The 27,083-nt window shown below is 35.6% G+C and overlaps 1 protein-coding gene across 3 annotated transcripts in view; it reads right to left on the bottom strand.

Annotated features, from left to right (window-relative positions):
• Window positions 1–27,083, bottom strand: part of GRIA4 (glutamate receptor, ionotropic, AMPA 4) — a 532,647-nt gene that overhangs the window by 47,400 nt on the left and 458,164 nt on the right. For all 3 annotated transcript variants that reach the window (XM_006833788.1, XM_006833786.1, XM_006833787.1), the window contains 4 exons: window positions 20,604–20,810; window positions 11,307–11,677; window positions 8,679–8,877; window positions 1,388–1,635 (listed from right to left, as the gene is read on the bottom strand). In XM_006833788.1, coding sequence (XP_006833851.1) covers window positions 1,388–1,635; window positions 8,679–8,877; window positions 11,307–11,677; window positions 20,604–20,810 — 1,025 coding nt within the window. The remainder of the gene's footprint in view (window positions 1–1,387; window positions 1,636–8,678; window positions 8,878–11,306; window positions 11,678–20,603; window positions 20,811–27,083) is intronic.

Genomic DNA, 27,083 nt, shown 5'->3' with positions numbered 1-27,083 from the left:
AAAATTGCCAGAGTTCATACCAGATATGTCCTTATTAAGCAGTCTTGTTCTATATCTTTTTTTATAAATGTTCCTATTGTACCATACCATAATACCCCTAGCTAATTAGTTGCTTGCAGACACAAAATATGGTTTAACACAACCCTTTTGAGTACTGGTATTTGTTTCTTTACTCTCTCCCAACTCTTCCCAAGCCAACACACACATACCCAAAACATTTCAGTTTCCGTTGTGAAATCAATGGAAATAATTTTATAACTTTTATATTGCTTTTCATTTCTGCTAGGCAGTATTGAAGTTTCATTACCTTAATGTTTCACTGGCTTACCAGAGACATGACTTTTCAAGACCAGGTTCTTGGTTAAGTCCTTTAGCAAAGATACTGGTTTCTTCTGGAATCTGTGCTTTATGTGACTATCTCCTAAGCTGTATTAAGACCAGAGTAATTTGGCATGTGTCACTGTCATCTCCAGACTTGCTCTAGATCCAGGATTTTAATAGTAGCCTTCATTGCTTAAGGAAAATAGGAAATTCTGCCTCCTGGACATAAACATGTGGATTTTCTATGTCCAGGACCAAGAAGGTAAAAAGGGCAGCTTTTACCAACATTTTCTTAAGAATGAAAGTCTCATGTTTAGTAAATGTGGATTGTTATCCATTTGCTTAATGCTTTCCTCGTGAATCACATTTCAAGACATATCTGTAAACACTCTTGGCTTGTCAATGGGTCTACTTTTACAGATCTTACTTACACCATACTCCCTTGGAAACACGTGGGAGTGTGACTTGAGTAAGCACCATAAAACCAGAGCCCATTTCCCACTCTGATCATGATTGCTTTTATAAATGGATATGATTTCAAAATAAGCACCAGTGTTACTCAGAATAATCCAAAATAGAGAGATGTTATAATAAATGAAACATTGAAATGGAAAAAACAAAACAAAACAAAACAAAAAACACCAGAAGAAAGAAGTTGGTTTCTCCTCTCTCAGATACTAGCAGCCAGTCATAATTTCAAAAAACATAATGATCAAATGTAAACTTATTACTGACAAAACGGTAGTGTAGGTTTTAGTGGCTAAAAAAGTTGATGAGATCTAGAAGCATGTGCCACCCAGGTTTTAGGCCCACTGGAAACAGCTAGTGTTCAACCAGTTTGGTTTTTATATGGCCTTAAATGATACATGTAGACTATGATTAATTAATCTAAATTAAAATTTAAAATTACCTGATTGTTGACCAAAACATATGAAAATGGAGAAAAAGAAAACAAATAAACAAACATATCATGTTCATACACAAAACAAAATAATTCTCTCAGGGACATCAGGGAAGGTGGAATACTATAACAACACATGTTATATTGTTATACTATTCCACCCACCTTAATGAGGAACCCTTGGGCGTTGCTACTCCATAGCCTTTGGAATCCAGATTTCCTCCCACTTTCATCGTGTCACATGGCTTTCGCTGCTCAATGTATTCATTCATAGTGGACTCCAGGAGAAAGGCAAATTTGCCCTTGGATTTGCGGACACGAGCTACTCCCTCAGCTGTAGTCCTAGTGAATACTGATGGCTCTGCTGATCGCATGTAGGTCCACATCTTTTCATACACTGCTATTTTTGATCTCTGGAGGAAATGAAAATAAAATTAAATACAGGAAAAGAAGGAAACAGCACATTAATATAGAGTGAATCAAGAGCAGGATAAAAAGCCTTTTAATACCTTTCCATTGCCCTCTAACTCTACTTTGCCAAATACTAATACTCATCTTCTCAAATTAGAGAACGACCTTTTAAAAAATGCAATGAAATGACTGAAATAATACACATTTAAAAGTGATATTTGAAGAAGAGCGCAGTCATATTATCTCTTTGCCATTTTTTCAATCACCACACTCAACTTCTTAAGTAGCAACATAGTCTCTCTAACATAGGATGCTATGAAGACTTAACATTTTTGATCTTGTTTTATACCACAGTCATGGAAAACTTGATAAAGACCAGATATGATTTGATTTTAACTCTGTCCAACTTTTATTACTATACCTGAGTTACAACAAATAAGTTATATTGTTTTATTTGTATATTTTCATGCTTCAAAATTTTAGTGAAAACCATTCTAACATGCACACAAAAGTGCGATTCGTATCAAGCCAGTAGTTGAACATCAAAATAGGAGGATATATCAGCAACTGTTTGCAGTCTAAGTATCTCTAACAGGCGAATCAAACTCTAAGTCTAGCAATACATTTTTAGATATTTTCTGACAAGAACACAATGTATATTGAACTGTAAAGAGAAATTATTTCCACATCTGTATGGTAGGAGAGTCTGTCATCAAAACCCCCTAACTTCAGTCCAGAAACTTTTTAATTTTTATAAAATGACTTCTGTCCACATGGCCTCTATGTACATTACTCATTCAATTTAATTAATCTAGATCTTTTCTTTTCTTTTTTGGGGGCACCTGAATTCACCTTAGATTTTAAGAAATGTGTATATAAATATATAAACACATCTTTAATGTGATGCTGTAGGATAAGCACTTGACTTGCTAACCACAAGGTGAATGGTTCAAATATACCAGTCACGCCCTAGAAACTCTACACAGGGTAGCTATGGGTCAGAACTTACTTGATGGCACTTAATGGCAATAACAGGAGCTCTGGTAGCATAGTGGTTATGAATCGGGCTGCGAACCTTAAGGTCAGCGGTTCGAAACTACCAGCCGCTCCGCGGGAGAAAGATGAGGCTTTCTACTCCCGTAAAGATTTACACCCTCGGAAACCCTGTACAGGGTCGCTATGGGTCAGAACTGACTCGATGGCACTTAACAACAACAACAACAATGGCAATAACAGTAATATCTACAAGAAATCAAATATACAAAAGAACTCCAATGGCTCCAAAAGACACATTTAATAAGACTGAAAATCTTGAATCCCATTTGATGTTTGATAATACAATGGTACATGCAGACTTCTATCTGTATTTGTTAAACTACAGAGTGCTGACATTTTAGCTCTGGATCCAAATGTAGTGGAGACTCCATTCACACTTACGTTTCTATGTGTGGCGAAACCCACTTTTGTTGTTACATGCCAATGAGTCTGTTCCAACTCATAGAAACCCTGTCTAGAATTTCCAAGGAATAGCTTGTGGGTTTGAACCACTGATCTTTTTTGAATCTTGTGGTTCAAAACCAACCTTCCGTTACCCTGCATTATCCTGCAGCACCACACCAAGACTCCAAACCTTAGTAGTATATATATTATATTGGACTTCCTTTATTTCCCAAAATATGGACTCTAACAAGAAGCAGGCCTATTAATAATCAATAAATATCCTGAATAAGAAACTTATGAATACATATTTTTTGGCAAAGGCAAATTTCTCAGACAGATAAAGAAAAAACTCTTAAGTGGGATGCTAAATTTTGGCTTTATAAGATAATAAATTAGTACTTAATAAATCAAAATAATAAATCACACAGTATATTATTTGTATATATTTTCTTTATGTATATTCAAATGCTACTACATATCAAGATGAGAAATTGACATCCTATAGTGCCCTATGAGATGTTTTATGTCATCAGCACTCAAGACATAAAAATAAGTGCATGCACATGTGTGTGGGTGTGTATGTAGACAATGCCAGGTCACTTCTGGCTACACTACAAGTATCCTTACAGAAAATCCATGCAACACTATGCTCCAATTGCAAGGATATCAAGGACAGAGGAGTACCTGGATTTGGACCCCTTAACTGTGGGATCCACTAGCAAGGTCTTATTCATTCCATCTTTAAAATTAGATATTCTGTTCCAGGGAACAAACATCCATTTTATAAGTTTTAATTTATGAAAAATGGAAAACTCTGGGTCACTTGATAGAGTGCTATTAACATCTATTCTGATAGCTTCAAATTTGCAAAAGTTTTGGTAAACAAATCCTTTAGACATATTATCTCTGTTCCTTATATTCATTACTTGAGAGTTTCCCTCATGAAAGCTTTAGATTACCATGTAAGTTACATACCTAACTATGTGTATTACATTTAAAGTACAAGAAATAAAACCTATCCAAACATTAGTTTAATTAAAACACTTGGTAAATTATTTTTAAAAATATGAAAATCATCAATACACATTTAGTCTACTTATTTGGCAATTTTCCAGTTACTGTTCAGTAGTTTATTAAAGGAATAGGAAACAGATAAGCAAAATGGAAAAAAAGAATAATGATTCACATTACTTAACATTAGAATAAACAGGCTATTAAAGCACATGATTCATTTCTTTTAAAATTAATAAAATATCTTTGGGGCATTGATAGTTTTTGAGTATTATATATTCTACCATATCTGTTGCTGTTGTTGTTAAATGCTGTTGAGTTGGTTCCAACTCATAGCGACCTTGTACAGGGTTTCTGAGGAACAACTGGTGGGTTTGAACTGCTGACCTTGTGGTTCTCAGTCCAATGTTGATCCTAGCACCTCACCAGGAGTGGCTGTTGTTATTAAGTGCTGTTGAGTAGGTTCCAAGGTGAATCCAGTGGGTTTGAACTTCCAACCATACAGTTGCCAGTTCAGTGCTTATACTACAGCACCACACCAAGAATACATAGATAATATAATTATCTATAATATTAGTATTCCGTGGGAGAAAGATGAGGCTTTCTACTCCCGTAAAGATTTACAACCTCGGAAACCCTGTACAGGGTCGCTATGGGTCGGAACCGACTCGATGGCACTTAACAACAACAACATAATATTAGTATATAGAATATTACTTTGTAATTTTATTAAATATATTGAATTAATTATACCTTAAGGGCAAAGGAGTTTAAAAAGAAATTAGTTCCTTTTACTGGAAGAAGGAATATTGCACACTATAATTATCCTGAATTTGGTAGACCTTAGGTATAATAAAAATGTTAAAATACAGATTCCTAGTAGAGTATACAGAAAAGATAAAGGAAACTTTTTTTTTTGAAAAATATTATCATGGTTTATCACCATATAAGTATTTAGAAATTATGATTTGAAGAGATATGGCTTAGATAAGATCACACGCATAGTGAAGAGGGCAGAAATTAAGGTGAGGTACAACAGGAAATAATATCCCTGTACCTTATCTGGGACTGCAAGAAGGTACTTGTTAAGGATTGAGGATGAGCAAATATTTATAATTTGATGAGACATGCTAAAATGAATAAATTTCTGCAGGCCCTGAAAGCTCATACATAACTCCTCACTGAATCCATTGTCATTAAGTCAGTTCTGACTCAATAAAGACCCACAAAGTTTCCATAGCTGTACATCTTTTACACAGGACTTCAAAGTGGTGTGAACTAATTTAGTCATGACCAACAAAGCAAACTGGGATCGACAGGAATTTACAAAATGTGAGCACCTGGGATGATAACTGAACAGGAAAAGTTACAGGTCTGAAGATGGGATTATTGCCACGACCGTGCAAAGTGACATACACTCAAAATGGTGTGGTCAACTACCGTCTTTGAGCAGGGCACCATTGTTTCCAACTCTGTCAGGCAAGAGATTTGATTGCCATGCAGTGTGCATGCTGGGTTGTTTTCTAAGATGAAGATTAAGTTTCAAGCAGGATATTGAGTGCCATATATTTCTCCCACGGAGTGGCTGGTAGATTCAAACCACTGACCTTTTAGTTAGCAGTTCAGCACTTAAACCACAGAACCACCAGGAACTCTAGCAAGCTCATAAGGACAGTGGTAGTGGAGCTTTTAAATTCCTAAGAATTTAAGCTGTGATAAGCACTAAAAAATCAGTTTTGGGAAGTGAATATGGCCTATGACAGAGAACAGATAACATGGAAAAACGATCTAATTTAAAACACTGTTTCGGTAATTTAGACAGCTCTTGAAGTTTTAAAAATGTGCCGTCCTTTTAATTTCCCCGATATGACGTATTTTGATATTTCTGCTTGCTGCAAAACAACATAAACGCCATTCATTTTAGTTACACATTATATTGTTATCAGGTGAGTTACTGCTTTCAGTAGGTTGTGCAGTAAGACTGAAGCTTTAGTAAGATCTCATAAATGCATTATTTGATAAGATTATGAACCCTTAGATAATAATCTACTGCATTTATACATTCCCAATTTCACTGATGTCTAAGGAAGGCCCTGGATAAAATTTGCTGTGAAATGCAAATCAGTGTATTTGTATAAAGTGTATAATATATAAAAGTACCTAAACAGTAAGTCTCTCATTAAGTGACAAGTACAAACTTTCTTTAAATGCATCTTTATGCTTAGCAAGGTGCCCAGAACATGAAGCATAATCAGCTTTATAATGGGGCAAAATTAAGGCAACAGTTGAATTTAGATGCAATTTTCCCCCCTGGCCTAATTCTTTTTCCAACTGATTATAACGCTGACATTTTTTGAAGCTCTGAGTATAGGCCACTGCCCGAGGCAGCTTAGTGAAGCTGACAGATGTACCATTAGTGTGTTCCTACTAGGAAATGTTTTTGACAAGTACAAAAATACCCTTCACGTTCCGTTTCCTCAACCTGTCAGACAAATGGTTTATTTAAACCAGGTCATCATTTATGGGAAGAGGAGGGAGAAGACAGGGTTAGAAATGAATGAGATTTTTATCAGAGAACTTGGAATTATGCATGCTTGAGTGTCTACTGCCAGGGAGAATAATTTTCTTGTCCCATTAGGGTTCAAAGTGTTCTGCAACAATGAATATCTATATTTGTAAAAATGTTCCAATTTTAAAACTGAATTTGGGTGAGAAAGAATGAAAACAGGGCCTGGAGATTGCACAGCATGTATGGATGTATAAATCTAAGTAGCAGCTTTTCTCATTTCTGCTTTTCTTATCAATGTATTCTCTTATCTTCCTCACCAGTTTTTAGAATTTGGGTAATTTTTTTTTTAATGCTATAAAGATTAAAAATAAATATTTTCAGTGTGCTTGATGCTGAAAACCTTGACAATAAGTTAGTTTTGGATTTTTCAGGGATAGGACATTTCTTTTTCCATTCATCATTCCAGGAAAAATGATTGTTCAGCAAATATTTATTCAAATGAAAATCAGGCAACAGTTTTCATTAAAATGCAAGCGATCACACAAATTTGTATTTTTTTTTATGTGGATGCAGAACAGTTTCTAGATGAAATTATTAAAATCTTACCTACTTACTTTTGGGTGGAAGCACTTGCTCACAGATTTCCAGTAAGGTATTGAAGTTATGCTAAAATGTGTTAGGCAGTATATTTCTATTATTGAGTTTTACAGATTAGATTGTACCCACTATGTAAAAAAGAGTTTATCCGGTAAGTTTATCCACTGGACATTGTTAATAAAATCCACTTTCATAACTGCCACAGGTTTGGAAAACATTTATAAACATTTTTTTAAATGTTATTTAGACATTTTAAATTATGTCTACTTATAAGACTCCAAATTATTGCTAGGTACTTGGTTGACGGACTTTCTGAATGATTGATACTTGAATTAGTATTATGTGGTGGTGGTGGAGGGGTGCCGGGGAGTCGGTTCCAGTTGATAACGACCCTGTACAGGGTTTCCGAGGCTGTAAATCTTTACAGGAGCAGAAAGCCTCATCTTTCTCCCACAGAATGGCTTGTAATTTCGAACTGCTGACCTTAAGGTTAGCAGCTCGACTTGTAACCTCTATGCTACCAGTGCTCCTTTTAGTATTATATAAGCATCTGTAATACATTAGGATGCTATAATCAAATCTTATTTTAAAAAATAAATGTTATATATCCCAATCTTTAAGCAATTGAAATGAAATATAAAATGTGTTTGTTATTCTCTACTTAGGTATTTCTGAAGATATCACTTTGACTGCTCTTTAATCTTGGTTCTGAAGTCAGAAAATGAACCCTGTATCTGATTAGATGTTATTAAATCCATATCTCTGCATGTAAGTAGAACCTGAGGAGAGAACTCACTGATCAAAAAATTCATCTACATAATGCAACAACTAAATAAAAAATCTGCCATTCTGATGGCAAGTTAAAACAGTTATCCTTATATGAAATGCAATTATATCAATTTGAACAGTTATATCTACAAAACCAGAGAAATCAGCCCAAACCAAATGTTATACAGTGTCTAATAGACTTGACCAAACCCAGTAGTCTTGCAGCCATTATCTTGTGAGAAAGTATGTTGATTTAAAATAAATTCTTATGGAATAGATTATAGAACAATATAACTCATACAGGCACTATCGCCTACAATTAAGATTTTGTATTTCAGATGCTGCAAGTTAAATCTATTTTTTTTAATAAAATAAAGTCTTGCTTTATTTTACATTCTTAGCCCTAAAGCATACATACACCTTGCTTGATTCAGTATCATCATATCATTATTAACACTGAAATTCTTTGATAATTAATATTATAAGTTGTCATACCTACCATCTCCTTTTTTTTTTTATTCCTTGACACTGGTCCTTCTTACAAGATGAATGAATCAATTAGTTTTATGAAATAAAATTGATTATAAAATCCAAGTATTAGCATTACAGTCAACATTATGCTTGTAAAAATCTGTAATAGCTATAGACCATAATATAATTATAAAATTGCCCAAATTAAAAATGATGAACATTTCATTGTTAGTTTCTCCCCTAACTTACTCTGAAGAATTCCTTTGTTGACCCTGAATCCAATGTTCCATAGGCGATTTCTGTTTGTTTGGCCAGGTCTTCTGCACTTTCTATGGGGGAGACCATTCGCTCAACGGTCAGGAAAGCAGCGAGGTTAGCAGTATAAGATGATATAATGATGAGTGTAAAGAACCACCAAACGCCTCCAACAATTCGACCTGAGAGGGATCTAAACATGGATAACATAATGCACATTTTCCTTCTTTGAACCAACACAGAGAACGAAAAGATATATCATCAATTCATCATATATGAACAATAATTTATCATTTTAATTTCTTATGGACAACTCCAGAATATGTGTAGTATTTCTGAACTATTTATTGTTTTGTTTTGTGTTATGTTTAATGTATCCTTGACAATATAGACAGATTTTCCTTTTGTTTTTGAATAGGCAGAAATGGGAAGCTGTAATGAATTTTAGTTCCAGAAGAGAAATATACACTTAAATTCATTGATAGTCCCCCCATGATATTTTAGTATCTCTAAAATTAGAAAGTAGCCTATAAATGATGAGAGAAGGAAGCAAAGCACCATGGATAAATCACAGATTTGTTTCTTAAACCCCACACACTGCAGTCCAATCGATTCTGACTCATAGTGACCCTCTAACACAGAGTAGACGTGCTCCATAGGGTTTCCGAGACCATAAATCTTTATGGGAGCAGACAGCCTTAGCTTTCTCCCATGGGTTTCTTTCTTAGGAACATATAAAATATATAAAAGACAGCAATGGGTGGACTTTTAGGTTTGATACCAGTTGATAGATGCCTTTCTAAGATTGAAGGAGAGAATCTGCTTTGAATTCCACTCAGAACCCTGCAGGGATGAATGGGCATATGAGGTTGCACAATAAGAGGGCCTTATATTGATCTCCAAGTGACCAGAGTTCAGGATCATTATTATTTTTTAGTATGTTATGCCATTTTCTGATCTTATTGGAGGATAAACTACATCCCAAGGCACTGTGGGATAAATACTAGACCACACGGTTGGTTTGAACCACAAGGTCTGCAATTCAAACTCTCCAGCCGCTCCTTGGAAACCCTAAATGGGTGGCTATGTGTTGGGACTGTTTTGACCACACTAAACAACAGCAAGAACAAGGCATCTTTACATACTGGTATAAATTTGGCGGGAGCGCAGTGGCTCTGTATGACAAACACTGGGCTGTGAACCTCAAAGTTAGCAGAACGAGCTTACCAGCTGTTCCACAGGAGAAAGATGAGGCTTTCTGTTACCACAGAGATTTATAACATAACATTTTTCTCTCATCACCCTTTCTCTGGCTATCAAGGGGGTGTGGGTGAGTCTGATTACATAGGGAATAGTGAGAATGGCTGAATAAAAAACCTAGGGCCAGCGCACAATTGATCTTCCTCATTAACCACTCACCAATTTAAAATTCTAGTATCTATTGCTTTTATGGGAGCGCAGTGGCTCCATACAATAAGTACTGCCCTGTGAACTGGAAGGTCCCTGGTTTGAGTCCACCAGTGGCTCCTTGGGAGAAAGACGAACTTTTGTGTTCTCTCGGAGATAGCTGTGAGTCAGAACTGACTCGACGGCATATAACAACAATTGCTTTTAACTTTTATTTTAAATTTGAGGAATAATTTCATTATTTCCATAGCATTTCCAAATTAAACATCTTCACCTTTATTACATAATAGAGACAAATGGCACCCACCGGCTGTAACTTAATATCAATACAATTGATTAATTCTTACTTTTAAAAACCATTACTTGTTTTGTTTTGCTTTCTTCTCACATCATTAACCAAAAAGTTATTTAATTGAAATTCTTATTAGAAATTTAAGTACATTTATTGTTTTCCTGGGTCTTAAAAAATACAGCTTGCATTGTGCCCCAAATCTTATTGTTTGAGAAATCATACCTTGCTTTAAAACACATTAATATTTTTGTGACTAATTAAATTTAACATCTTGCTTTTTTTCCCCCTGGCTCCTTCAGCTACTTTATCTTTGGGAGAAATTTGACTTTTTTTTCTTGCAACAGGAAATTGACTGTCTCTTTGCATACCTGAATAATATCTTGGTGCCATGCATAGGTAAGGAGCCATGATTTCAATGATATTGAAAAATCTTTCAAAATAACAACAAACATAGTATTAACATTGTTGGTTCTTTGCCTACTGATTAGCTTGTTTATGGGTTGCTATATAAAACAACAAGGTCTGTGGTTCAAGCTCACCAGCTGCTCCTCGGCAACCCTATACAAGGTTGCTATGGGTTGGAACCGACTCGATGGCACTAATACTAATAGGAAATAATTTCAAAATTTTTGATGGGTTGCATAAGTTACGTAGCTATTGGAAATGTTAATCTTTATAATGTATTCATATTTTGTGCTAATTTGATAGGAATTGGGTATGAATATACATAGGTTAATTTGGGAATTACAAACTTTCTTGGCATTTCAAAGAATTCTCTGTGTCCCAGGAAAGAATACATAAGAAGATTTTCAACATACTTAGAATTACTAGGGAATTGATGAAGAACAAAGAGCAGGTAGAGAGATGTTCTGCATAACACTTAAAAGTAAATGGGTGAAGAATTTAAGTATTTTGAAACTAACCTGGGTGAAATGTCACATCCTTGCTGCATAAAAGCACCCAGGGAAAACCAGAGGCTGTTAAAGATGCCAAACTCATTGGGAGGCTGGTCACTTGGTCCTTCCTTTCCATCCTCTGGCTCTTCCGTGTGCCACTCATATGGACTAAACCTACTAACTAGGAACAAGACCACGCTGACCCCAATGTAGGCAAAGACTATGCACATCCAGATCTCATAGGCCAGAGGATCCAAGAAGGAAAACACTCCTGGTTTAGATTTCTGAGGCTTTTTGATCATAATAGAGATCCCCAAACTCATGAAGGGCTTAGAGAAGTCAATGACCTCCTCTCGAACCAAAGTGATTGTCAAAGGAGCAATAGCAATCTCTGCTTTCTATAAGAGAAAAGACACATGAGAGAGCACAGAGGTCAGTGGGTTTTATGAAGCAATTAGCACTGGATTTTTCCATTCAAAATTATTCAATTATGTATTCATTCCACATTTTTTAGTTTTTTTTTGGGGAAGAGGGTGAAAATGAATAAGGCCCATGATAAATACAAAGAAGAACAGTAGATTTGTTTTTATAATAAAATATATCACTGAAATTACACAAAACATTTTTATTGGTACTCATAATTAGATATAAGGAAGAGTAACAAAGAACCAGAGAGGACATAATAGAAGTAAGGTTAGCTCAAATAACCGTGTTAGTGTTTAAGGATCTGGAACCAGACTAAGAAGACTTAAGAGCCTTTCTGTATGGCTGAGTTTCTGAATTTCTTCGCCAGGAAAACTGCTTCATTGCAGCCTTTCTCTTTCATTTGGAAAGTTGCCACTTATTCATTACTTGGCCATCCCTTTAATATTATGAATTGAAAATTTCAAAACAGTCTTTTCTTTTTTATTCCTTTCCAATTATGAGAAAACCAATAATAAAGTCTGTGTTTGCATGATAAAATAAAGTCGGTTGTTTGAAAATATTTCCCAACTCAGTGCACACACAAAAATCTGGAAATTGGCATTTGGTTCTTGCTATTCACATACTTTGATTTTTCTACTTGCAGTTGAAAAAAGAGATTTTGGAAACATTAGATTCAGTTCTCAGATATTATGAGCTTAAGACACCAGTCTTAAATTTTCCTAGTTCTGTGATTTTGGTCAAATTTCCTGAGCCTGTTTTTTATATCTTCAAAATAAGATATTTTCCTATTTTCTTCATGTTGTGACTATGTTTATATATTAATAATCTTAATAAAACAACAGTGAACTTTTACTGAAGGTTTATGTGCCTGACACATATCTATTTTAAATTTCTTCTTATTTAATCCTCATGACAATCTTATGTTTAGCATTGTTTCACAGATGTTGAACTAAAGCTCAAAGAGGTCAGTTTTCCCTATCATGTCAGCTCTGAGATTTGAACCTGAGCGGCTCAATGAAATCATACCACCGCAATAATCACAAGGAACAAAGAACAGCAAAAACCTTTGTGAACTGTCAAATGATCTACAAATGAAAAAAAAATGTAGAATGATTTATTGTAAAAGGAAAATACATGGCCACAAAATGAAACACACTTAGACACATATGTTCTTACATAGAAGCTGCTGTTCTCACATTCACTTCTACAAATGCTCAAGATCTGGCTTGAAATGGTAGCAACTTAATAGAAGGACAATTGGAGGGGTCTGATGGAGCAGGGATGTTGGCTGCTCTATGGTTCACTGAGGGGTTGAGAATTGACCATAAACGTGTGTCTGCTTAGCGCCCCTCATTTACCCATGTAGCTAAAACACAGGACCATTGCTGGGCGATCCGTATTTTCTCCATGGTTATTACTAGTTGTATAATTTTTATTACACAAGTGCCCCACTAACAACCTATAAACAATTAGTATAAAAAAACAGAACAAGCAAAGAATACCAAAAGACCTCTTTAAAGTGTTAGAGAGCAAAGAGATCATTTTGAGGACTAAGGTGCACCTGACCCAAGCCATGGTATTTTCAATAACCTCATATGCATGCGAAAGTTGGACAATTAATAAGAAATACTGGAGAAGAATCAATGCATTTGAATTATGGTGATGTAGAAGAATTATGAGTGTCAAAATAACAAATCTGTCTTGGAAGAAGTACAGTCAGAGTGCTTCTTAGAAGCTGAGGATGATGAGACTTCATCTCTAGTACTTTGAAAATGTTGTCAGGAGGGACCAGTCCCTAGAGAAGGGTGTCATGCTTGATAAAGTGGATAGTTAGTGGAAAAAAAGGAAGACCCCCAACAAGAAGAATTAACAGCAACAATGGGCTCAACCAAAATAATTGCAAGTATTTTGTTCTTTTATTCATAGGGTCACTTTGAGTAGGAACCAACTTGATTTCTTATTTTGTGGGATATAGATTATTTCCATTTATATACAATTTAAATAGTGATTCTATGAACATCTTTGAAAATAAATCCTTGCATGCATCTCAGTTATTTAGTATAAATTCTTGGAAATGAAGCTGATGGTCTAAATGGCATTGACCTTCTTTAATTCTCATGGTATGTGATGTCCAACCTTCACTCAGAAAGATCACATCATTTTGTACTGTTACTATAGCACTATGTGAAAATACTTGTAGCCTTCAACTAAGGATGCCCTCATTTTGTATTTTTTTTTTGTTTTGTCTTATCTTTGCCAATTTTCTACAAAGAAAATTATATCTCATTGTATTATTTTGAAGTCATTTAAATCTTAAATTTGAATAATAAATAGAATTGAATTCAATTTATGAAATTGATAATTCTATAAGAAACTACTTATAGATGTGGATCCTGGTGTAGCACTGTAGGATAAGCACTGGAGCGGTCGTTTCGTGGAAACTCTATGCAGGTTTGCTGAGTCAGAACTGACTCTATGGCACTTAACAATAACAGCAACCAATTTTTACATAAGCAGTCACTTTTGCTTCTTTTATGTTTTACCTATCATAATTTTCTTCCATTTTCCATATGAAGTATTCTTATTTGTTTACTAATTCACAAGCACTTTAAAGTCTGTTAAAATGTTAACTTTTCCATGCAAGTAGCAAATCTTTCCCCTATTCATTAATTACTTTGTTTTATAACTTTTTGTTTTTTTTTTTGCTGTTAGCTGGTGTTGAGTTGATGTTGTCTCACAGTCATTCCCAAGTGAAGAGTAGAAGTGTCCCACTGGCTTTTCTTGACTGCCCTCATCTTTATGGAAGCAGATCACAAGGCCTTTCTTTTGGGGAGCCTCTACACGAGTTCAAACCACGAATCTTTTGTTGAACAACTAAGCAACTAAATGCTTGCCGATTCAACAGGGATCCTTTATCAAAACTCAGCTCATAATATCTTACTGGAATATATACATTTTAAAATTTTTATGTAGTCATATAAAATGATCTTTTCTGTGTTTTTAGTCTTGGGTTTCATGCTTAGAAAATCCTCAAGACTATGTTTTATTTGGTACTTCTAATCTTGCAATTAGAAGTCGGGAGCAAAGAGGAAGGATCAGTAGTTGGAAAAAATGATCTTGGTGATAGAAATGATGCTGGAAATCACATGATAGATTTCTTCAAAATCAATGATTTGTTCATTTCAAATACCTTCTTTAGACAACATAAGAGATGATTATACACATGGACCTCACCAGATGGAAAACATAGAAATCAAATTGACTACATCTGCAGAAAGAGATGATGGAAAAGCTCCCTATCGTCAGTCAAAACAAGGCCAGGGGCAGACTGTGGAACAGACCATCAATTACTCATATGCAAATTCAAACTGAAGTTGAAGAAAATGAAAACAATTCCAGGAGAGCCAAAACATGACATTGAATATATCCCACCTGAATTTAGAGATCATCTGAAGAACAGATTTGATACATTAAACACTAAAGACTGAAGACCAGAAGAGTTGTGGGATGACATCAAGAACATCATACACGAAGAAAGCAAAAAGTCATTAAGAAGACAAGAAAGAAGGAAAAGGTCAAAATGGATGTCAGAATAGACCCTGAAACTTGCTCTCCAGAGTAGAGATGCTTAAGCAAATGGTAGAAACGAGGAGGTCCAACAGCTGAACAGAAAATATCAAAGATCAGTTTGAGAAGATAAAGCCAAATATTACAACAAAATGTGCAAAGAGCTGGAATCAGAACAACAAAAAGGAAGAACACACTCAGCATTTCTCAAGCTGGGGAAACTGAAGAAAAAATTCAAGCCTTGACTTTCCTTATTGAGGGATACTCTGGGCAAATTATTGAATGATGCAGAAAGCATCAAGAGAAGATGGAAGGAATACACAGAGTCACTGTACCAAAAAGAAATGGTCAATTTTCAACCATTTCAAGAGGTAGCATATGATCAAGAGCCAATGATCCTGAAGGAGGAAGTCCAAGGTGCATTGAAGGTATTGGCAAAGAACAAGGCACCAGGAATTGATGGAATAAAAATGGAAGTCTTTCAAAAAATGAAGTGGCACAGGAGGCACTCACTAATCTCTGCCAATAAATTTGGAAGACGACTATCTGGCTGACTGATTGGAAGAGATCTGTATTTGTGCCCATTCCAAAGAGAGGTGACCCAATGGAATGTGGAAATCATTGGACAATCTCTTTGATATCCCATGTGAGTAAAGTTTTACTAAAGGTAATACAGAAACATTGACAGAGAACTTCCAGAGGTTCAAGCCGGATTCAGAGGAGGCCGTGGAACGAGGGACATCATTGCTGATGTCCAATGGATCTTGGCTGAAAGATGCTTATCTGTGCTTTATTGACTACGCAAAGGCTTTTGAGTGTATGGATCATGAAAAGCGATGGACAACATTGTGAAGTATGAGTATTCCTGAACACTTAATTGTGCTCATGTGGAATCTGTACATGGACCAAGAGGCAGTTGTTCAAACAGAACATGGGAACACTGAATGGTTCAAAATTAAGAAAGGTGTGTGACAAGGTTGTATTCTTTCACCATACTTATTCAATCTGTATGCTGAGCAAATAATCTGAGAAACTGGGTTATATGAAGAAAAACGTGGCATCAGGATTAGAGAAAGACTCATTAACAGTCTGAGATATGCAGATGATACAACCTTGTTTACTGAAAGTGAAGAGGACTTAAAACATTTACTGATCAAGATCAAAGAGCACAGCCTTCAGTATGGATTACATCTCAATGTCAAGAACACAAAAATTCTCACCACTGGACCAATAAACAACATTCTTATCAACGGAGAAAAGATTGAAGTTGTCAAGGACTTCATTCTTCTTGGATCAACTATCAACACTCACAGAAACAGCAGTCAAGAGATCAAATGACTTATTGCATTAGGCAAATCTGCTGCACAAGACTTCTTTAAAATGTTGAAGAGCAAAGATGTCAGCTTGAGGACTAATATGCGCCTGACCCAAGCCATGGTATTTTCAATAACCTCATATGCATGTGAAAGCTGGACAGTGAGTAAGGAAGACCATAGAAGAATTGATGCTTTTGAGTTATGGTGTTGGAGGAGAATATTGAAAGTGCCATAGGCTGCCAAAAGAACCAATATATCCGTTTTGGAAGAAGTTCAGCCAGAGTGCTCCTTAGAGGCCAAGATGGCTAAACTACATCTCTCATACTTCAGACATATTGTCAGGAGGGACCAGTGCTGCAGAAGGATATCATGTTTGGTAAGGTGGAGGGTCAGAGAAAAAGAGGAAGACCCCAACGAGATGAATTGGCCAAGTGGCAGCACTGATGGACTCAAGCGTGGCAACAGTAGTGAGGTTGGCCCAGGATTGGGCAGTGTTTCGTTCTGCTGTTCATAAGGTGTCTATGAGTCGGTACTGACTCAATTGCACCTCACAACAACAACAACAACAACAACAATCCTGCAATAATTTATTTGCTATATTGAGTGATGAGGTGATACAAAACTATTACTCTTCAAGCCATTGTCCAGCTTTCCCAACAGTAGGTAGATTGGGCATCCTTTCACTGTTGCCTCTCCTGTAATTTTTTCAGTTACAGAAGTTATCACTAACAAGGAAAAACAACCTTTGATAAACAAGAAACATAAGAAGAAAGAAGGTATACTCAGCACATAAATTCTAGATACAGGGGGCAGAGAAATGTGATTGAAGATGGTGAAGACCAGTGTTCAATGAAGGGCACACTTAAAGTCTGAGATTAATGAGTGCTTTGTAAGAGACCAGTAAATAAGTGGACTTTTTTTGCTAACAAAAGGAATTTTGGTGGCACCTTGTTCGGTTTTCTCTAAGTGATTACCAAAATTTAGAGTGAAAATATTTCCTGTGGGAATTTGATGAGATTTGGTTTATTTTCTTTTTAATATTACATTTTATGTAAACTTTTGTTTACTCAGGGAATTATGTTTGAACTTAGAAATTTTTTGGTTACAATTTTCACAATATGTCAGATTCTCATTATTTCCATTCTGTTTGTCCTCTTTCTATTGATCTGGCTTCCCTTCCTCTTATTGCCTGCTCATCTTTGATTTGGGATACTGCTTATTTTATAAGGCAATTTATTATTATTTGGATGAAATGTGATCTTGAGGAATGGCTTCAGTTCCAAGACCAAAGAATATCTTAGGGAAATTGTCTTGGGGAGCCTTTAGTGTCTATTGGTCCAGGAGATCTGGCCACTATTAGAAATTTGAGTTTTGTTCTGCATTTTCCTTCTATTCTATCCAAGACCTTCTATTGTGTCCCTGGTCAGAGATTTAGACTTTTGAGCTCCAATGGAGTGGGGCTCAGGAATCAGCATATTAACACTCACCACAGATAATTCTGTTGCTGATGACCTATGGGACACACTTTGAGTAACAGTCTCTTAGTTTTTGAAAAACAAAACACCCAGCAACAACAAATTATGGCAAGTCCCAGGAGAAGGCCCTATATTAGTGTGTCATAGGAGATAAATTCTAATATAGACTTGTTGCACAGGTGTGATAGGCTAAAGAATCTGAGAACGTGAGAAAGTTCTGAGTTTCTGAGTCACCACATGACATCATGTTGAGACCACGTGTGAATATTTCACAGACATTTATTAATAACAATGGCAATAACAAAGCTTACAAAAAGCAAAGTTAAAAAAATGGATTCAAAATGGACCATTTAGTAGTTGAACAGGTGTTCGCCTATGGAAGAGAAGGGAGTTGCCTGTAGAAGAGAATATTATCTAGGGCTCAGGGAACTAAGCATTATTCTATATGTTAGCTATAAAAAAGGAAAAGCAAAACAGAAATCACTAGTGAGCACAGTCTTTGTAAATACCAGACTGGGATGTACCAAATTGGTGGAAAGATATGGAATTAGATTTCTTTTTGGACAAAGGTGAATAATTACAGTGTTAGACATGGGTGTATTTAAACCTTGGCTGACAGACTGCTGACTGAGCATTAATAAACACTACACCAGCATCTCTCTCGCTCTGAGAGTGGTGCACCTTTAGGTCATTCTGTTACTGTGACGTATATTACTAATAAGATTTTTCACTCAATATGCTACTCTCCCTTCAAATCATTTTCTCCATACTTATACAGTCCTCCTTCCCCATAAAATGTGATCAGAACATTTGTAATGGGGTGATTCTGGGCTGCTCAAGAGGTAGGGATTCCTCTTGTTCCTGTGTAACAAATACCCTAGAGATTTGCTCAGGTTAGTTACACCATCCAAACTGATAACCTAAGTGTGATTTTTGTTTTCAGTTTAAATACTCAACAGTGCTTTGTGAAGAAAATGAATTACTTTAGTTCTAACAGCTTGGATGCTGTTCATGTTTAAAATTTTCTTACTGTATCAAATGTATATTACCAAGGACCACATGTTTTAGAAACCATATATCTTAAAATTTTAGATTAGACAGTACAGCTCAATATGAAATTGTCCATGAACTCTGTAGAGAAATACTTCTTTATTCTGTTTTTAAAACTGCATTTCCCCTCTCATATAAAGTTACCTAACCAGTCAACAGTAACAATCAGTCAGTGGTTTTTCTCAGGGATATAAAACCATTATATGTCAAATAATTTTCTCTTTCTGCTGAGGTTTGAGCTGCTGTAGTGTACAGGTCAGAGACTATTCCTTGCTTCATGATCTGAAAAGCAGAAACATGAAACTATTAAAGTTCTGCTTCAAAAAATGGGTCCTTCTATGGACTCCAGTTGCATTCTAAATCTTTCTACCTATTTGTTGTTCCCAAGACATGATGACTCTCTATTTAATTTCACACTTTAAAGAGGTCTTGTGAGGATTCATGAAACAGTATGCTTTGGAGATGAAATCTGTAACATGAATTCAGCATATTTAGCTGGTAGGAAATTTCAGAATACATTTCAAGTGTATGCTATTTTAAATTTGCTACAAAATGAATAAAGTTTACTGTGAACAGTAGATTTGGCTTCTGGACTTTCTAAATATATAAGGGGTCACCATCACTAAGCACTTGATTACTGCCAGTTTGATCTTGACACTATGTTAGTAGCTAAACAGACAGATCTTGTTTTTATTCAGGCAGGAGTGTCCTCCGTTGTATTTGCCCTTGGCTATGAATGTGTGCACTCAACATTAGCGCACAGAAGAAAAGGGCATTACAGCCTTTCATGTGAGACCTGCTCTGGAATAAATTCTAGGTTTTGCTATTATGTATGATAAAATGATGGCAGCACATATAGCTTAAGTTTATTGTGCTCAGCAGAAATGGAAGGATCTGACATTATGGATGAATATTTTATAAATAATTGACTACTGAAACATTTTAAAGATAACTAAATATTTATAAATAACTGAAGGATTCCCCGCATACTGGTTGATTCACCAATTACCTAAAAGATATTTAGAAGTAATAAAAATAACAGACTATTAATGAACTTAAAATAATGTCCAGATGAATACTATTGAATGAAATCTGCCCATGCAATTATTAAACAATAAATAACTAATGGACTGAATTTTGTAGTTGTCAAAATAGTATGTCATAGTAGCATCAAACCAAAGAAAATAGTCATTAGAGAGATACAGTGTCAATGCATATTTAATAAGGCAGTATTGAATTATTATTTCTTTCCTGATTTTGAAGTTACCAAGCATTAGTTTCATTCATTGTTTGGAAATTGCATTATTAATATAATAGAGAAATATTTGAGTATTGTATCTGTTTCTTTAAATGTAGCTGCAACTTTTAAAGGAAAACGAACAAAACCCACAAAAATAGTAGCAGTTGACATTTTAATGTTGATATGTGCTCAAGTGAAAAGATGTTTCAGGTTGATGTAAGTAAATTCTTCAATTAAGTGATTTGCTTACCCCATATACAAGCTCTCCTACCATCCCATTCCAGATTTTTGTGTCTGCATCCCTTGCTCCATATTTTCCATCAGGGACAATGGCAATTTTATACTTGATACCAATATGTTTTGCAATTTCAGATGCCAAATCTACACAGTAGCCTTCATACTTGTCATTTCCTTCAAACATTTCGTGATTCTTCTTGTACATAACATATGGGGATTCCTATAATGAGAGAAGTAGAACTGTAAAGAAGAAATTGTAAAATGTGAAATTTGAAAGCTTTTATGTAACTTCTTCGTTTCCGCATTGGGCAAAATATTATATTTAGTAGTAATATACATACTGATTTTGTGGGATTAGAAATCAGCAATAAAACATACAGAAATATTATGCTTAGAAGTATATCAAATCACTTTACCTTGGATGCTAAAAGTGAAAGCATTAAAATAATTTTCTACTGAGTGAGTGAATATTACATACCTATCACTGAGTGTGGTAAGAAAAGTACCTATTAATAATTGTCTGAGTAAACAAAAATTATAACTCTTGGCAATGAAATTAACATTCCCAATATATCTCATAAAATAAAGATTAGTTAGTAGCTTCAGCTTCATGTAGTAAAAGACTTATTCAAGGTCATGCTCTACATCTTGTTTATTAGACATATTTAACAGTGACCTCCTTTAGAAAGTGCTACCACATTTTTCTTTGATCTCTAGCATTTACTAAGATGCTTTTCTTGAAGTAGGCACTTGCTGAACAGTTGCTCAAAGAATAAATGACTAGTCATTTATATCTATATCAAGATACTTGCTTGCATTAAATTTGGTTTCCTATGGTTGCCTGGTATTTTGGCTTTATATATGTTTTGTGCTCCATGAATTTTAATTCTATTATAAAATGTATTCCCAATGGAAATGAACAATTTTCCCCCAGTTGTGACAAGCACACTCTTCAAGTGTTGTCCCCAGTGAATTGTCTAAGCAATGGAGACAGAAAATAGGATGAAGAATTATGAAAGTCCTAATAACATGCAAAGGTTTACTGGTGGTTAATAAAAATTGGAGAGCTTTCAGTTTAAAGACACATATGCATACACAAAGAATCTCTCCCCCCTCTCCAAAAGAAAGCAAAAACATTTAAAGTCCATCAATTAAAGAGATATGTTAGCAAAAAAAAAAAATCACTTTATTTTAGAAGTGGTAACCAACCAAAAGACAGGCCTGGTAAATATCAAATATGTAGAAAAACTAGGCATAACTAAGTTTTTCTAGTCATTTGTAGCATGGAAGTGATCACTGTTGACCATGGCATTTTTGAGATCAATGGCATGTACTTATATTTCATAAAATGTCACCATAACATTCATTTAGTAAGCGCTCATCAGTAATTTTTCTTTCTACTCAGCAAATTCTTAAATTGGAAAGTTGAACACACTTTTGGAATCTGGATTAGAATATATCTATTTTGTAACACAGGAGATATCTTAATTCTGATTTTATTTTTAAGCACTTAGTGAATGGAGAACCTACTTTTAAAAGTTGATAAGAATAATAAATTGTAAGATATGTGACCTTCTCATAATGTTGTACTAAATGTGAAATTCTATAATGAGCACATCCAGGATTGATTTTTATATTATCTTCCTGCCTTAGTTGAAATGGCCAAGTGAACTGGAAATCTCCCATTCTTCTTTGAACTTGCTGAATAGTCTAACACTGGACTTGTGTAAATAAAGTTTCTCTACCTATAAAATGAAGGAGTCCTGGTAACATAGTGGCTTCCTTGAACTGCAAACTGCAAGGTTAGCAGTTTGAATCTACCAGCTGCTCCACAGGAGAAAGATGAGTCTTTCTTCTGTAAACATTTACAGCCTTGGAAACCCTGTACAGGGTCACTATGAGTCGGAACCAACCCAACAGCACATAACCACTAACCACCACCTATAAAATGAAGGCAACTGGTTGCCTCTTCTATAAATAGAGGAAATTGTGTATTAGCTTACTGAAAACATTCTGCAAATATAAAAGGTTTTGTAAATTATAAATGTGGTATGAAAATTGACAAGTATATTAATTTCTAATTTATACTACACAATATTACTAGTTATTTTGAGCTAATGTTTTCTTTATCTTTTTTTAAAATAACATAGTTGAAAAGAGCAAGAGCTATGCATTTGCAAAATGCTTGAATTCTAATTGAAGTGGCAGCAGAGCTATTATTTATAATTGTTACTAGTAGCAAAACAAGCTTGAGTTTTTATAAAGTGATATATTTAAAGCTCCCATTTGATACTAAGGTTGAAGGTCAATTAAAAATATCTGGACTACTTGAAAACATGCATTTTATCCTCTAAGTATATATATATTGCCATATTAACTTCTGTGCAGAAGTTCCTCAAGATAGTGCGATCATTGAATTTACAATATTCTCTGTATATATACATACATAATATGGTGATGGTGGTACTCTGTGGAGTCATTTCTGACTCCTAGTGATCCTGTATAGGGTTTCTGAGGCTGTAAATCTTTACGGGAGCAGAAAGTCTCATGTTTCTCCTGTGGAACAGCTGGTAGTTTTGAATTGCTGACCTTGAGGTTAGCTGCCCAATTCGTAACCACTACAATACCAGAACTTCTTATATATAATGTATATAAAAGAATAAGGGTATAAGTGAATTATTTGCTTGAGTGAAAGCTGCATTTCTCTTATTTAATTTAACAAAAATATATTAAGCTTCCACTATGTGCCAGGCACTGTCTAGGAGATAAGGAAATAAAAAAAAATAAAAAATGAAGGAAACAAAAAAAAAAAAAAAAAAATACCACTAGTATTCCAGTTCATATATGCACAGATTTATTCTAATCAAGATGTGTTTAAACATGCCTCTGCAATCAGTAGATGACTGCAGACAAGTTCTCTCAGTAACACATTTGGTTTAGTATTGTTCTGGTGCCTTACAAAAAGGTCTAATCAAAGCAATGATTTGCTGGAGATCTGCTGGCCTAGTTAAATTCAACGCAGAGAGGTCAGCTCAAAAGGTTATGGTGACTGTGGTTTGGAATTCCAAATGGGTATTATTGATGGATTTCCTTGAAGGCCCAGGATAATCCCAGGAGCTTATTAGGAAAAAAAATTAAAGAAAATTGAATACAGCGTTGTTGGTTGTTGACAAAAGACCAGTAAAAATGGGCGGGGGGCGGGGGGGGGGTTCCCCCCTCTTGACAATGCACTTGCGCCTTCTTCAAGGCTAGGAAAGACTGCCTTATAAGAATTTCATTGGGAAACTTTACCCTATCAACCCTTCAGACTTTTTGTTACCTAAATTCAAAGAACATTTAAAAGGAACAAGATTTGAATCCCTTTGTTGTTGTATGTGCCATCGAGTGGGTTCGGACTCACGGTGACCCTATATAAGGCTTCCAAGGAGCACCTGATGGTTCGCAGACCAGTGTTGATCCTACAGCGACACACCAGGAGTTCTCAGGAAAGGGTTGTTGTTGTTGTTGTTGTTAAGTGCCGTGGCGTCGGTTCTGAATTATAGCGACCCTGTATAGGGTGTCCAAGGAGCAGCTGGTAGGTGTGAACTGCTGACCTTGCGGTTCCGCAGACCAGTGCTGATCCTAAAGTGCCTCACCAGGAAAGGGTTGCTGGTTTCAACTCATAGCGACCCTGAATAGGGTTTCCGAGAAGCGGCTTGTGAGCTTGAACCGCTGACTTTGTGTTTCAAATCGACTTTACAGTCCAGAGCATTAGCCCACAGAGCCACACCAGGACTTCATAGGAAAAGGTTTGAGAGATGGAAATACCACCTATAGAAGTACATAGACCTAGAGGATATGTCAAGGAACAACGCTTCATATGTTGATATTTTTGTTTAATACAGGTTTCTACGATTTTGTAGCAATACTTTCTGACTTACCCTCGGACACCCTGTGTTCTCTTGATTAAAATCACTGTGAATTATTTGTAAAAGTGAAAGAGAAGGAGACAATAATAAAATACATTAGTGAAAATATAGTCATAGCTATTATTTTATCAGTGCTTACTCTGTCTCTGGCATTTTACCTTTACCCTTTCATTTACTTCTCACAAAGGCAACTTGCAGTAGGCAGTCTTTATTTTGCAGATAAAATGTTTACAGTTCAGAAGTGTTTAGAAAATTTTTCAATTGCACAAGGACAGCAAGTGGCAGAGCTGGGATTCTAATATATATTTGAAATATCTGAAAAAATTTGAAACTATTATTGCATTCCTCTGTATATGTAAAATTGCTTGACATTTCACATGATTAACAGAGAAGATACTTTTTCCTGAATGTAATTTTTATAGAAAATCTTGAGTGAACAATGTATGTACAACCTTTGTGCTTCTCCTTTAGTGTCTGGTACATAGAAGGCACTCAACTAATGAGAAGATTCCCTAGTGTATCATTGTATCCCAAAAGGAAAATCACTGCAAAGTAATTACATTAAGGTATACTGACTCAGCTCTTCAAAAGGAAAGGAAATATTAAGAAGTGCTAAGTCATCTCTTCTGAATTAAGAAATGTATAATGAGTAAAAAATATATTTAGCACGTCCATTTGTCCCACCTCCCACTTTCCTTTTTTGACATGGAGCCAGTTAGATCTTAGATTTCCTGCCCTTCTCACCCCCACCAGCTGACTGAAGATGTTTATTGATACGGAATTTAGTTAGACTTTTTGCATAACCAGGAGCATAAACAATTATTAAGGCTCAGGATAAGTGGTATATGCAACATAAGAGAAATATAATGATTATACTCAAAGAGGTGGGAAGAATGAAGGAAGTGAAAGGCAAGCTTTGTCTTTAATAAGACTTTCATGGTTGCTTAACTCTACCCAGTTGCTTGAGGTCTATGTCATTTTACTTTTCTTTCATGTGAATTCCAAATGGGTATCAAATTCTTAACACATCACTCTTCCCCCTTGCTTCACCCTTAATCTGACAATTTGTTCACAAGTGGTTCTAAAAACACTACAGATTTGGGCAGATTTAACATATAGTTTTGGGGCTACTGTAGACAAATAAAATATTCAGTCTTTTCAATGTAACAAAACCAAATCACTAAGAGATTTGCGGAACATCTTTATAAAGCAGTCTCATAGGAGTCTTAAGTGTTCATTTGTGAATAAAAACTGAAGGATAAGAGGAGTGGTCTACAACAGCTTCTAATCTTCTATCTCAAGAGAATAATTTCCATCTTTATTATTTGCTACTGTCCTGATGTGGCACTGTATGATAAGCACTGAACTGCTAACCATAATGTTGGTGGTTCAAACCTACCAGCAACACCTTGGAAACCCTATACAGTGTCTCTATGAGTTACCACCTACTTCACAGCACTTAACAATAACAGCTGTGCTCTACAAGGAACCCTAGTAGTGTTGTTGTTGTTATGTGCCGTGGAGTCGGTTCCGACTCATAGCGACCCTGTACAGGGTTTCCGAGGCTGTAAATCTTTACGGGAGCAGAGAGCCTCATCTTTCTCTGGTGGAACAGCTGGTAGTTTCGAACTGCTGACCTTACGGTTCGCAGCCCAATTTGTAACCACTATGCTACCAGAGCTCCAGTGGGTTACAAGTAGGGCTGCTAACTGCAAGGTCAGCAGTTTTAATCTATCAGTTACTCTTTGGAAGAAATATGAGGCTTCTGTTCCTATAAAGATTTATAGCCATGGAAACCCTATATAGGGTCGCTATGAGTTGGAACTGAATTCACGACACACAGCCACCATCCACCACCAGTGGGCTCTATAGTTCATACGGACTATAGAGTTATTTTGAAATGCATTACTTCTTAGTGATTATGAGTTAATGTATTGAAACAATGTCAATAATGGATGGTCTTCTATATCTGCTCTGCTTTTTCAGAAAGAAAAGCTTCTTTGCTTTAAAATATTATATTGTGGATATATATGTGCATATGTGAATTGATATTAATACTTGCTACAAAAGAATTCCATCTCTATTTTATGTATATTCACATATGTACATATATGCATATCTAAATATAAAGGTCCCTGTTGGCACAATGGTTAAGCACTTGGCTGCTAACTGACAGGCCAGCAGTTCAAACACACCAGTGGCACTGTGGGAGAAAAGACAAGGAGCTGTTCTCCCATAAAGATTACACCCTAGGAAACGCTAGCAGTTCTATTCTGTTCTATAAGGTCACCATGAGCTGAAATGGACTTAACCGTACACAACGAAACGAATATATGAATGCATATTTTATATGTTATAATGTTGTTGTTAAGTGCCACTGAGTTGATTCAGACTCATAGCAACCCTGTATAGGGTTTCCAAGGAGCAGCTGGTGGGTTTGAACTGCTAACCTTGGAGTTATCAGTCCAGTAGTGTGTATGTGTATATATATACACACACACACACACACACACACATATCCTATAGTGCATATTTGCATATATATAATGCACCTACAGAATTCTATATAGAGAAGGCAAATATCA

The sequence above is a fragment of the Chrysochloris asiatica genome, unplaced genomic scaffold (genome assembly GCF_000296735.1).
Source record: "Chrysochloris asiatica unplaced genomic scaffold, ChrAsi1.0 scaffold00008, whole genome shotgun sequence".
Taxonomy (NCBI): domain Eukaryota; kingdom Metazoa; phylum Chordata; class Mammalia; order Afrosoricida; family Chrysochloridae; genus Chrysochloris; species Chrysochloris asiatica.
Note: the sequence above shows the minus strand (reverse complement) of the source record. Positions and strands in the feature narration are given on the sequence as shown.